At 35.2% G+C, this 15,190-nt stretch overlaps 1 protein-coding gene across 1 annotated transcript in view; it reads right to left on the minus strand.

Annotated features, from left to right (window-relative positions):
• Positions 1 to 15,190, minus strand: part of bor (ATPase family AAA domain containing bor) — a 232,496-nt gene that overhangs the window by 190,653 nt on the left and 26,653 nt on the right. The window contains exon 3 of the mRNA XM_090383719.1: positions 1,004 to 1,063. Coding sequence (XP_090239845.1) covers positions 1,004 to 1,063 — 60 coding nt within the window. The remainder of the gene's footprint in view (positions 1 to 1,003; positions 1,064 to 15,190) is intronic.

Raw genomic sequence — 15,190 nt, forward strand, 5'->3', positions numbered from 1 at the left:
TTTGGCAACACTGCCTATTGAGCTACTTGATCTGGAAGTAGCACAAATGAATGATTATGAAAAGATTGAAGAGTATAATATGAGAGGTACGACAAATAAAATTTAAAAAAATAATAAAATCAAATAATCCATACCCATGCAGGACATCTGTGTGAGATATAAACTAAAGCTGAGCATGCACATCTTTGCTGCAGACTCTCAGCAATCATTCACTTCCATTTTCACAAGTACAGGTACTGGACAATTTCTGTGTACCATTCTTGTCTCAACAAAAAGCTGTAGTTGATTGACTGGCTATGATTTGTCTGTTTTGAATATTCTTTTAAGAATGGTGGTGTTGTGCAGGAGCAATCCAAGGAATTTCTAAAGAGAGGGGCTAAAGCAGTGTTCCAGAGAATCATTAGGTTTTAATCACCATAGAGTAATAAAAAATTCACATTATTTTGATCATGGGGTGACTATAGTCCTATCCAGAAGTCCTCTCAGTACCTGGGAGGACCCTTGGATAGGACAGATATATCTCATGTGAGCTGTGGTTAGCTGCAATAATTACAGTACACACATTTTAAGCTTAGGAAAAATTCTGTAATTACTATTTTGTAATGAAGAAATGAATCTGCCTTCTCTTCTTCCTCAAATGACTACTTAGAAGTGAAGATACTTCATCAATTAAAAAAAAAAAGTTGTTGATCCCTCAACACTCAAAGTGTGGGATACAGTTAGTTCCTGATAATATTGTGCCTTGCCTCCCCTATTTTTCTTTTCCCTATAAGCATTACACTGGTAGACAATGGCCAAAAGTTTAGAATGTCACTTATAACACATCAGATTTCAAATGTGATATTGCAACACAGAAACAGAATTAAAAAAATAATAAAAATAACAGAGGAATAAAAAAGTAAAAATAGCATGGACAAAATGGATTCTATCATCAAATAGTGAGTAAGGTTTTGGCAATGTATAATTCAAAAAAGTAATAAAATCTTTATGTTAATAAACTTACCTGTTGCAGAAGTTGATCATCGTACCTCTTTCTGGACAGTTGATCTTGATACTGTGCCCTCTGAACATTAAAAAAAAATTTATGAGATTACTTTCCAAATATAAATAATGGCTATGATCATAGCAACATTAATTCTAAGCATGATTTACACACAAATGTGCGCACACTTTTTTTTTGTTTGAAACAAAAAAACTAAGTCATTCTCCACAATTCTTCTGCTCAAGCTACCACTCATTCATTTCAGATATTTACCAAATTTTTTTAATGAATGATTCTGTGGTAGTAGAACAATTCATTGTAATTTAAGTGTAATTCTAACAAATAACTTTATCTTCGTGAACAGCAAGCTCTTATGAGACAGAACAAATACTTCTCGTGTGAGTTGCAATAGTTACAGTACATGCATTTAAAAATGGCAAAATATTACTACAGTGCCACCTCAATATAACATGCCTCTTCATACAACAGATCTAGATATAATGTGGGTATGATCATGTCCCCAAAAACGAATTATAATAAAAAGTAGTGTGTTCAAAGAACTAGTAATTGCATACTAGAAATTGGAAAAAAGTGAATACTGTATATACTGTACAACCTACTACCATATTTCCAAGAAGGGAAATTAATTAAAAATTGGCTGTATATTCACTTTGACACTTTCAGTATTCAGCTGCAGAGTAATTTTTGTAAACAACAGGACTCATCAGAGACTAATCACTGTAAACACCCAGTTTCTCCCATCAGCTGGAGATGCAATAAAAGGGTATATCAGTGGAATGCTAATTACAAACAGATACCTCTGGTAGGGAATATGACTACTGTTCATGAGTCACGTTACATTAGTTATAAAATAAATTTTTGTAAACAACAGCACATGACATCCTTTCTTCGAACAGAAATTACACTTAACATAGCAAAAACTGCTAAGGGCTACATTAGACAAAAATATACAGAAACTCACAAGTGATTTACAGAGAAATCACGTGACTTCATTTCAGCACTATGATGGGCTGGACAGTTTGTTTTTGATTCAGTTTTCTCAAAATATAGTAAATTCTAGAGCATAAGAAATAAATACACAGCAAAATTATTAAATTAGTAGAGCTAAAGTAATGGCCACCAAAAGAAAAAATTATACAGCTGAAAAAATTTAGATTATTGAAAGAGTTAAGAGTGACAAAACAAAATGCAGTATATTTCATGAGTATTTGTAGAAGAATAAGAGAAATTTACCTCAACATGATACATAGAACACTTCCATATGACACTCTCCAGAAATTAAAATGAATATAAAATTAATGCAAAATGATTACAGTAATAAAATCAATTAAACAAAAAACAATTGAAAAAAATTTTAATTTAAAAAGTTTAACGTAAATTTTGAAAAACAACTTTCCTTCCTGGGCTGATGGGGCTTTTCGACCATATGTCTTGATCACATGAATGGAAATAACACAGAGTATGTGTGAGTAGGAATCTTAATAGAGAAAGATTATTTGCCTTTGAGCATGTGTTTTTACACAAATCGGAGATTAGATATGGATGGCAAACATTAATAGAATTCTAATGTAATTTAATTTTGATGGTTTCTGAAATTAACAGTCTGGTATAATTACATTGGACACTAAGTATTTTGGCCTCACTGAATAAAAATGCATGGTTTTCGTTAACAGCATGAAAGGCCAATTCTGACTGCTGAATAAGAAGCACAGACTGAGGAAGCATGCTGCTTTACTCTCAAATCCAGCATACATCAAGTCAAGCCATGGTAAAAAGAGTCGCAATCACTGCAAGAAATGTTGTATACCAGGTCATTTATTTGTGTTCCGAAAGGGGAAAGGACTAAGCGATTGTTCAGTATAGTGTGTAAATTCCGTATTGGTCTGGCTACAATTTTAAATTCGTATCTTTAAAGAATCTGTTAAGCTGTTTGTGCCACTGTTCAACGTATGGAACGACAGAAATAAAGTATTTTTTTCATGTTACTATTGTTGGTTGGTGTAGTTTTTTGTATTGTATCCTTAGCTTGTACCCTTTTCAATATGTGGTTAACGTTATCTGGTTGACCAAATTGGTAAATAGTACCGGGTATACTTAAAGATAAATGGATATAACTGAATCCAACTTATTAATATAATCAGTTTTATCAAGTATTACAACTGTATCTCCTTTATCTGCTCTCTGAATAATAATATCTTTATTTTCTCGAATGTCACGTAAAGCTGAAATTTCATGCCTATTCAATTTATGAAGACGCGTGCCTTTTATGTTATTCACCACTTGGTTCATTTGTTGAATAAATAAATCTTTTTGTGGAACATTACGAAGTCCAAATTCAATATCTATTATGAACTGTTTTTTAGGTAGCTTGCGAGGCGGTAAATTATAATTAAATCCTTTGGATAGAAATGAAATCTGGTTCTCCTGTGATAGTGTATACGAAGAAAGGTTTGAAACCTGTTGATATGTAGGCATGTTGCACGTTGGGCAAAGAGGTGTTTGAAAACTAGCTGAAGCATTCTTTTTATGTGTAAACACCTTGTATGCATGTGGGGGGGGGGGGGGGGTTGTAACTGAATTTTGTATACACTTGGCCAGAAGTGTATACAAGTGTGTATACGAGAATGTGTTTGAATTGCATGTAGGATTGTGTGTATTTAGGTTAAACTTTTTAAATTTTTTTAATTGTTTTTGTTTAATTGATTTTATTACTATAATCATTTTGCATTAATTTTATATTCATTTTAATTTCTGGAGAGTGTTATATGGAAGACATATTGTATTGAGGTAAATTTCTATTATTCTTCTATAAATATTGAAATACAATGCAGAACGTATTGAGCCTCATAGCTTCTTTTTATACTAATCATTTCATGGGTATGGAATTCCAGAAGGAACAATCCATGGTTGGATGAAAGAAGAAAAATTGCATTCATCTGTAGACTCTGGAGCGATGTAAACTAATGCTTATGCAAGTGGTTTCTACAGAAGCATAGTGAAGGAGTACCAATAAATGGGTTAATTTTGAAAGCACGAGCATTTAAATTTCATAAGCTATTTGGTGAAGATGATGGCACATTTACACATTTAAAGCTTTTGAAAGGTACCTTTAGATATGAAAAGTGTTCATATGGAAAGCTCATCATGGAATATCCTAGGCTATTCTGCATTTGGTGACATTACAGCACCAGAAGCATTTCCTCAATTTCTGTATAATGTGATTCAAGATGGTGAATTCAGTGAACATCTTCATTTATTGCATCTAATCACTATTAAGAATTATGTTCCGAAAAAAAAGCTGTCATCACTTCCAACAAACTCAATTACATGACTATTTCAGAATGAATATGTAAAATGTAAGTCCATAACAGCAATGTATTAGTAGAATGTAAAGGGAATGATATAACCTTTAATAACTTGTCTTTTAGTCTTTTTAGTAAATAAAGTATTTATTTACTATGTGAAGTATATTTAGATAAAAAAAAATGGGGGAAAAAAATGGTAAAATTTTTTCAGCTGTAACGTGGTTCATTAATAACACATGTATTAAAGTTGTCGCCTGATACCTGCATTATACCGAAGTTGCACCGTATTTGTAATGAAGAAACAAGTGTTTTATTCTTCTTCCTGAAATGAATGCTTAAAAGTAAAGGCACTTTATTAAAAAAAAAAGTGGCTAACCTAAACATTCACCCAAATTGTGGGATACAGTTAGTCTGCAAAATAAGAACAGAATAAAAAAAAAAAGGAAAAATAACAGAATAATAAAAAGAAGAATGCAAATGCCAGAATAAAAAAAAAGAAGAATGCAAATGCCAGAATAAAAAAAAGAAAATTAGTAAAGAAGCAGACTACTATTTCAATGCTGTTATTGAAACAGTCTGAGAAAAGAACACTACTCTGCACTATTTTTTTTTTCTGTCTTTACTGTCCCTCCATTGACAGAAATTGAGCATGCAGTCAACTTTGAAATGTTGCATTATCCACGAGTTGTCCTAAAAATATGAATATTGTTTTAACTGAATAACATCACCAAGAAGGTGAATCTGCTATTCATTAAAAACTCAAATGCTTTGCTTTGACACGTTCCAGAGCTAGCTAGAATCTCATCAGACATCATTGAGGTATCCTCAATCTGCAATCCAGTGTCACACAGTTTAATGAATAATATCACCAAGAAGGTGATATGCTATTCATTAAAAACTCAAAGGCCTTATTTTAACAAGTTCCAGAGCTATCTAACTTCTCATCAGATATTAATAGGATATCCTCGTCTGCAGCCCTATGTCAAACAGTGAAAAAAATGTATGGAATCTAAATGAGCAGCCATGCAGTGAGTGGAAGAAAAAAATTCAGATTGAAAATGTCAATTTCATTACATATATACAGTACCGTCATGAGATATTTTTGTGCCCTAGGCAAATCAAGCATTTGGTTCTCTTTTAAATAATCCACATGACCGTGAAGCACCCCTATCCAAAAGGCACCCTAAGCATTTGCCTGGATGCCTACCATACCGTGATGGCACTGCATGTAAATATAACTCCTATTACTGGGCTGCATTGGTCCAATGCACCAAATTAGTAAAACAAGCCTCATACTATTTCATTGCAGGTATGGAATTGAAATAGTTTCAGAAAAGAATGCCATTCTACATTATGTTTTTATGTCTTTACTGTCTGGGGGGCACTATTGCCCCCTCCAGTGACATTTGCTTTACATTCTCTTTAGAAACAACTATGTTATTCATGAGTTAACCTGAAATTACTAATATCATTTTTAATCAAATAAAATCATCATGAAAAATATTCCATTACTCTTTAAAAACTCAAAGACACTGTTGTCAACTTCAAATCTATTTGGCACCCCCATAAGACAAGAGGTGGCAACCCAATTAGTAACCTTGTACCGAATGTAGAAATAACACAATAATATAAAGGAGCAGTCAGTGGTACATGAAAGAAAAACTTCCAATTGAAAGTGTAACTGCTATTATGCATTCCTGTCATTGGAGAGACACCAGTTTCATAAAATACTAAAGACAGTAAAACAAGCAATGCAGAGCGGCATTCTTTTCTAAAACTATTTAAATACTTGAGTTGGTCCTTGAGGTTTGTCATAAACATTCTCTCAGGTATAACAAGTTAGGACTTGCTGCCTTGGGAGTCCAAAACATTGATGGAACAAACACTTGTAAGCTAAGCAAACCGAATTTTGGTGAAGTCCAGTTTTTCTATGACAACCAAATCTGCTGCTTGCACCTTCACAATAGTGGGACTGTTAGTAACTCTGGATATAATCCCCCAGTGTGCAAGTCCTGAAATGCCGCACCTAGTAAACTGGAGATCACCACCCCAGCATTAACCAACATAAGCAGTGTTCGAGGTGGTGTGCAACATTTCACACCATACAGAGGAATGTTGACTCCTCTATGCTTCCAGGCAATAATATATTATAATGGGGGATTTTAACATCCCAGATATTGAATGGAACTTGTGGATTCGTCACTTGAACACTAGTAAGAATTTTGTGGATTTATTGGAGGATTGTTTTCAGCAGCATGTTCGAGATGCAACCAGAGAGTGTAATACTCTTGATCTGGTTATCAGCAGTGATCATTCGTGTATTATGAATTTGCAGATAAAGGAACCACTAGATGACAGTGATCACAGTGTACTGATGTGGAATTTACTTAAAGATATAATTACCATCAGGGGTAAAGAAAAGGGTTTTTGCTTCTGTAAAGGTGACTACAGTGGTCTCAGACAGTTTTTAAATTCTGTACAGTGGGATCAACCGATGATGTTATCAACAGCAAATTCTAAGTGGGAAGCATTCAAGGAATTAATCGTAGAAGCTACTAAAAGTTTCATACCTATTAAGAAATACTGTTCAAGGTTTAAGCCTAAATGGTTGTCAAATGAATTAATGAGACTCGTGGCAGAGAAGAAAAATGCATGGGATGAATATAAATTATCAGGCGACACAGAAGCCTATTGCTGATATAAGCTAGTCTGTAATCAAGTCACAAAGGAGGTTAGGCAGGCGAAGGCAGATTACGAGAAATCATTGGCAAAGGATGCTAAGAAAAACAGCAAGGATTTCTTTACTTATATAAACTCTACAAGGAAGGGGATGAATCTGATTGGTCCACTTGATATCGACAATTCAACTGTTGATGATCCTGCTCAGAAAGCAAACAAACTGAATGAGTATTTTGCATCTACATTCACATATGAGGAGTAATTAAGGATTGAAAATGCCAGAAGGTTATCAAATTGTAGCAGGGTGCTTAATGATTTTGTAATAACTGAGAGCAAAATGGAGGAGAAATTGTTGAAGTTAAATATAAGAAAGGCACCTGGTGGATGGGATCTATCCAGTTATATTAAAGGAGGTAGCAAAGGAAGTAAGCAAACCCTTAGCCATAATTATGAGAGCATCCTTGGACTCAGGGGAGGTCTCCACGGACTAGAGATGCGCAAATCCCCAATTCACAAAGGGGGGTCGAAGGGTGACACAAGTAATTACAGACCAGTTAGTTTAACTTCTGTTCCGGGTAAAATAATGGAGTCACTGGTTAAAGATGCATTGCAGGATCATCTAGACAAGACTGCAGCAATAATTCAGACACAGCATGGGTTTGTTAAAGGAAAGTCTTGTCTGACAAATTTGATTGGATATTATGATGTGGTTACAAAGGAACTGGATGCAAAAAATAATTTTGATATCATATACTTGGATTTCAGGAAAGCTTTTGACACTGTTGCGCATGGAAGACTACAGTACAAATTGGAGCAGAATGGTATTAAGGGTAAGTTGCTACAATGAATAAAAGGATGGTTGATGGATGGGAGAAAATAGAGGGTGGTAATCAATAAACGCTGCACTTTGTGGACTAATGTTATTAGTGGAATCCAACAGGATTTGGTGTTGGGTCCACTGTTGTTTTGTATATTTATCAATGATACTGATGAAGGTATATCAGGCTTAGCGTTGACGTTTGCAGATGATACAAAGCTTGGCAGGGTTGTTAATTACAGTAATGGCAGTGTGCTACTGCAACAGGATCTAGAAAATTTGGGAAGGTGGACTGAGAAGTGGCAACTGAAGTTTAACATTGACAAATGCAAAGTACTGCATATGGGTAGAAGTAACCTCAGGGGAATGTACCAACTGTGTATTACTATACTTAAGATGGTAGAAATTGAAAAAAAGCTGGGAGTAATTGTGCAGTCAGATATGAAGTTTTCTGAGACATGCAGACAGGCTTCTAGGGCAAATCATAGGGTTTTGTCAATGATATATAGGAATTTTGCTAGCAGGGAAAAATAGGTGATTTTCCCTCTGTATAAGGCAGTTGTTTTCAGCCGGGGTGCGCAACAACATTCCAGGGGTGCCATGTAATTTGGGTTTAAATTACTTAAACTTATTATTATTTGAATTTATATGTTGATTTCATTACAAAAAGGTGTACAGTATCTTTTTAATTTTGTGGTGATCTATAATTGATGTTTACTTAGTAACTCTATATAAAGAATAAAATTATTATTTACTGTATATAGATAATTTGCATTATGAAATGTAATTTTTATAATTATATTATTGTAATAACTATCATATAACATATATTATTTTTTAATATTATATATATATTGAGAGGGAATTGGATCTAACAGGCAGAAAATTGAGTAGGGGTGCCGCAAAATAAAATAAATGACTTAGGGGTGCCATTATTAAAAAAAAAAAAAAGGTTGAAAACCACTGGTATAAGGCAATGGTCAGTCCACGCCTTGAGTACTGCGTACAGGTCTGGAAGCCTCATCTTAGGAAGGATGCAGATTTGCTTGAGCGTGTACAAAGAAGGGCAACAAGAATGGTGAGGGGAATGAAGGGATCCTCTTACCAAGAGAGGCTTAAGTTCTGCAAATTGCAGTGGCTGGAGACTAGGCACCTGCAAGGTGATCTGATTGAGGTGTATAAGGCCTTGAATGGGTTGAGCAAGCTGAATTCTGATGGGATTCTTCCACTTGTTCAGATTACGAACCTAAGGGGGCATAAATTCAAATAGAGGAAAGACAGATGTAGAAATAGATGTGCAGAAATTTGCCTTTAGCCAGTGGTTAATTGCTGGAACAAACTTCTATCTGTCGTTGTGGAAGTTGATAGGTTAAATAAATTTAAAGAGAAACTAGACAAATATTTAGAGGGAATGGTTGTGTGAATTTTCTTTCCTTCTTTTTTTTTTTTTTTTTTTTGGCTGATGCTGCATAAGCTCATATGCTTGTTTTCTTGCATCACATGCCACTATTACTACTACTACTAATACAAGGTGGAGATGACTCTCATCAACCAGTGTAATACCACCACTTTGTTTATTGGAGGTTAGAAGCAGTGAAACCGATGTTTAGCCTCCACGAAGCTCGGGCAATTTCATCTCTTCCATCAAGCAGTACAATTGATGTCTTTTGAGGTTGTGGTGGGCATCATTAGCAGGATCCAATCTTCCTTGTATTTTGAGGGTACAGCTCTAAAATGGTGTTTGCAGTACAGCTATTAGATAGTCCACTGGACCAAACCTATTAGTAACTCTCTAGGAGGCATCCAGATCTCGCTGCCTCTACCCTGCCAGACAGTGATGGAAGAAGTCTGAGTAATGTGTATGCATGGCATTGTTGACACCATGTTATGTCATGTAGCTGGGTATATTCTTACTATGTGTAGTCCACATCCAAAAATTTCATTACATCATGTATGTTCCCCTTTACTTTTACTTTACTACCAAATACATAATGAATAGTTCAACTAATAAAGAATAAACAACTGAAAAAAAGATCTAATCCTCCCAAAAAATTTCTTATGCACTTCACAAATATACGTTGTCTCAGTCCCAATCTCAATGATGTCCATTTCCACTGCAGTCTACCAAGTGGTACCTACTTTTTTTTTTACAGAATCACAATTATCGATTGCCTCAACCACTGCTCATCTCAGTTGGCCTAATTATTCACTGTGTGGTTCCTTTTGCTTCAAAGGTGGTACTTGTGCATATGTCCACTTAGTGTCTTAGTGATTTGGAATGTCCTCTTTTTAATCATCTCTCGCTTAAAACCGTAGCCGAGTGGGCAGGAGCGGGAGTGCAGTAGCACACGCTCTTTGAGTAGATCGGGGTTCAAGCCCCTGACCTGCTGAATACGGCCGATCTGCCAACCCGCACTGGACCAGCGTGGCAGATTATGGTCCATATCCCTCAGCAGGAATTGTTGAGGAGGCTTCCATCCTGCAGTGGGTTGATAATGGCTGCACTTTACTTTACTTTTTACCCCATTCTATCAAATTCATCTGTTACCTCTATCAATCTACCAATTCCACTAATCACCTGGAACCCTTTGACTTCCTATCTTTGAAACTCTATTTCTCCAGTCCAGCTATCCTAACAGTGAGATAATTTTCCTTGGCGATTTTAAAGTCTACAACTCCAGCTGGTCAAGGTGGCTGATGCTTTTGCAATTATTAATGATCTCGAACAAATTGTTCATTTATCTACCAGAATACCAGACAATCCTAACCACACAGCTAACATTCTTGATCTTTTTCTCACTAACAACCCTTCAAAGTACACAGTCAAAGCATGTGGTCCTCTAGGCAGCTTATATCATAACCTGGTGAAGGTCTCTTCTCCAATGGAGCTTTTCTCTAATGGCCATTCTCAGCCTTGTGTTGTTTGGCATTACAAGAATTCAAGATGGAATGATTTAAGATTTCTACTGTCCTTTTACTTGTTTGGATTACTGTCTTATATCTTCTAATGTCAATGTTTTCTCTGATCATGTCAGTGAAATTATTCTTGTTGGGATGAAATCTTTTATTCCATACCTTAAAATCTTGTCCTTTATATAAACTTGATTTTCCAATAAGTGTGCTAAGGTTGTCCAAGATAAGAATGTTGCATATCACAACTGGCTTGCATCCAAATCTCTAGGTTAATTTTCTCCCTACACTAAAGTGTGCAACAATTTTAAGGATTATTAATCAGTCTGAACTAAATTGTGAACAGGCCAAGAGTAGAAACTTGCTCCTTGCTCAAACAACAGTTGAACATTCTGGTCTCTTACCAAAGCTATTGACCACAACTTTTGCCCATCTCTACTCTCACTTCTGTTAAAACCTGATGGTTCTACTGCCTCCTCAGCTAGAGATAAAGCCGACCTTCTAGCATCCTACTTTTCTTCTATATTTTGTATTGAAGATCTTAGTAAACCACCTCCTACCATTCCCAGTACATTCCACTTCTGTGGGATGCCTCTGTAGCCAGGTGGGAAGGAACAGCAGTGCGTAGCACACGCTTCTTGATTAGACCGGGGTTCAAGCCCGTCACCACCAAATACGGAGGATGCGGAAAGGTCAGGAATTGACCACCGCATATTCCCGGAGCAATATGGCCTTAGTTGCTAATGCTCCTAAAAACCAAATAACAAACAAACAAACAAACTCCTGTGAGCTTTTGTCAAACAGGATGTCAGAAGAATCCTGATACAATCTTGATACCAAGTAAGTTCCAGATCTGATGGTATTTCTTCATTTTTTCTCGAAACCTGCGCTCCTGAGCATACTCCCATTCTGCGTAGTTTTTTACTTTCTTATTCCACTGGAGTTTTTAATTCTTCTTGGAAATTTGCTCATATCCAGCCAGTTCCTAAAAAAGGATGACAAATCCCTCCCATCCAATTATCATTCCATTGCACTTACCTCTACTCTTTTCAAAAGTAATGGAGAAATCTATTAACCACCAACTCCAAAACTATCTCAAAACTTTCCTTCTGATAAATATAGATTCGATCATTGTCAATCCATTGCTGATATTTTAGCCTGTGCAACCCATCTATGGACAAATTCAATGGGAGTTTTGTGAAACTCAAGTAGTTGCGCTTGACATTTCTAAGGCTTTTGATCATGTTTGTTAATACGATCTTCTTAGCAAGCTTCCATCTTATGGACTGGAAGCTTGCTAAGAAGCAAGCTTCCAACTATTTTTTGCAACTGGATATCCAGTTTTCTCTCTGACTGATCTCTGTGAGTGATGGTAAATGAGGTACAAGATAGTCCTGTCTTATCTCGCAAAAAAGATTCTACTGCTCCTATGCTTATCTTTGGTGACACTCAAATTTCTAGACAAGATCACATATCTCTATTAGGTATTACCCTGACTTCTAGTCTCTTTTGACATAAGCATATCACAAATATGGCTTCTTCTGCATCTAAAAACTGGATTTTCTCTTTTGATCTCTGTGATTTTTGTTTTTGTAAACAACTACTCATTCTGTACAAATCTCAAATTCACCCTACCATGGAATTTTGTTCTCACGTCTGGGTTGGTTCCCCACCCCAAAAAAACTTCTTTCCGACTTCTAGACTCAAATCAAAAGAGGGCAGTGAGATTAAATAATGACTCATTTCTTACAAAGTCTCTCCACTCTCTGTCTCATTGACATTCTTTTTCTGCTGCATGCCTTATTTATAGGTACTTCTATGAGCACTGTACTTCTGAATTGGCTTCTGTAATTCCCCTCCTACCTTCCAAACCAGTCCAAACATGTGCCATAAACAGTCAATGTCCATTTACTGTTCAAATCCAAACTCACAGAACCAACTTTTTCTTCATGCCTTTCCCAAAAGTTATAATCTACACAAAAATGAGTCTAACGTCAACAAGTATTTTCTGTCTTCCCAACTTCAACCCACGTACAGTATTAAGTAATATAGGTTCTAATACCTTTCGCTTTGGGATATTTAAAATAATAAAAAAAAATTTAAAAAAAACTTGATTTGAAGCAGCACTCCATTTCTTTACTGATTTTCTGTATTGAGCCAATGCAATCTAGTAACAGGGATTATATAATACACATTACAAAAATTACATTATCAATCAGAGGTTTTTCTTCTATATACTGCATGTCTGCTCATTTAGACTGGATACATTTATCTCCCAATCAACACAAAACTGCAACTTGAGTCTACCTGTTCCTATTCTGTTGTCTGATGAGGTCCTAATAGCTCTGAATTGGTTGTAACAATAACTTTAAATTTTTTTAAATTTTTAATAACAGATTCACCTTCTTATTGATGTTATTCAAAAGTAAGCATAAGCCTAAGCTCTGTTACTGTGCATGGAGGGACAAGTGTCCCCAGACAGCAAAGACAGAAAAACACAATGCAGAGTAACATAAGTTTTTCAAAAAATCAAAATGACAGCAGAATAAAAAAGAAAATAAGAGAAAATATAACAAAATTGCAATGCCATACACTGAGTATTTATGAATTTCAGGCTGTTATATGTCTTCTTGAATAGCAGAGAAAACAATCATTTAATGTTTTTACCCAAATAAACAGGAAACAAGAATACATAGGAGTAGTTTTTTACTCACTATGGATAAAAACTACTCCTATATATTCTTCTGTATTTGAATGAAAGAGATGCTAGCATTTAAACCAAATTATAAATTCGTTTCAGAGAAATATTCATTCTGGTTGAGACTACAAAGTGAGTTTATTAGTAAGAAAACTGCCACTAATTCCATTTCATTCCAATGAATATGCCACTTTTACCCTTTCTATCATCCCTCCCAAATCAACTCAAAAATGGTCAGCTAACAAAGTTTGTTAAAAGATGTGCCCCCTCCAACCTTATTTACCTGAATCTATGTCTTGGAGGGCAATTGATAGGCAGGCATTTGATAGGATGGCAATTGATAAATCAAACATTGCAAGATATGGCACAAGTCTGGAGTGTCATCAACAGACTGGAAATGATTTTAATCTAAACCTATACAAATAAGACAACTGTCTATAGCACACAATTTGGCAGGATCCATGACAACTCTTAGGCAGGTTCTGTTGCACTAATTAGATTATCTTTTGAAATTAAGAATGTGAAGTTTCTTTACAGTCATCATACCATATTTTTAAAATAAAAAATAACCTCAAATTAGTGTTTCGAGCATCATTATTTGAAAATATATTCAGATTCCCTCTATATGGCCAAGAAAAATGGTAATCAGGTAAAGCCAAACAATCCACCATTATTTGGCTTTAACTGATTGTCGTGTCAGAAACGATGAATGTTGTGTAACTGTAATGTAAGTTCTCCATAGCCACAGGAAAATACGAACCAACTATTTACTATTGAAAGCACATTTAAACCAGCAGGAAACAGAGGAAAGTCAGATTGTTATAGGATTAGTGATAAAAATTATCTCTAAGAAGAGCCTGCCAGAAAAACCACATAGGCTGGGAGGAGTAAGGCTCTTGGAGTAGATGGGCAATTTCAACTTAAGTGCAAATGTCTCACCCACTCATAAAGGAGGGCTTAAAGTGGAGATGAGGAACTACAAAACAATAAGTTTGACTCTGTGGTGGGTAAGATAAAATTAAAGTTGCATTAAAGAATGTGGCAAAGGAGTACATTATACCATTAAGAATGAACTGAAGTCATCGCTACATTCCGAGGAGATTCCTTTGGACTGAAGGCAAATGTCTCACTTGTTTATAAGAGAGGGGTTAAAGTGAAGATGAGAAAATACAGACCAGTGAGAAAAGATACAATACATAAACATTTTGATAAAAATGAAATTGCAAAGAGATCACAGTGAGTTTGTGAAAGGAAAACTTGCTTGACAAATCTGGGTTAATTACTATGATAAATTTGTAAAGCAGGAAACAATTTTGATTTTGTATACCTAGATGTTAGTAAAGCTTTAAATTTGGAACCTAAATCATGACAGGCTACTGAACAAACTGGAACACAAAGACCTTGAAATGAATCAAGAGCTTGCTGAGTGAATGGAGAAAGACTGGTAACACTACTTGGAATTTTGAAAAATGTTCCGATATTTTCTCAGAAAAGGCTGTTTCTGAATCATTTTCTAATGCTGATTTCAAAAATGACTTCTGTTTTTTTCCATCGCATCAGGTTTCTTAAAAAATCACAAAAGAAAATTATTGATTTTTCACAAATTTTTAATAATTTTGGCAGAATTTCTGAAAGTAAAACAAAATGCTACTTTTACAAGACTTTTATATTTAAATACACATTGAAAACACTATTAAAAAGAGCAGTGTGGTAAAAACTCCACTAAACACTCACCTCTCATTTTAAAAACTGATCTATGATGGGTCAAATTTTTATTT

This window comes from Mastigoproctus giganteus, chromosome 10 (genome assembly GCF_048544385.1).
Source record: "Mastigoproctus giganteus isolate SK-2022 chromosome 10, ASM4854438v1, whole genome shotgun sequence".
Classification (NCBI taxonomy): Eukaryota; Metazoa; Arthropoda; class Arachnida; order Uropygi; family Thelyphonidae; genus Mastigoproctus; species Mastigoproctus giganteus.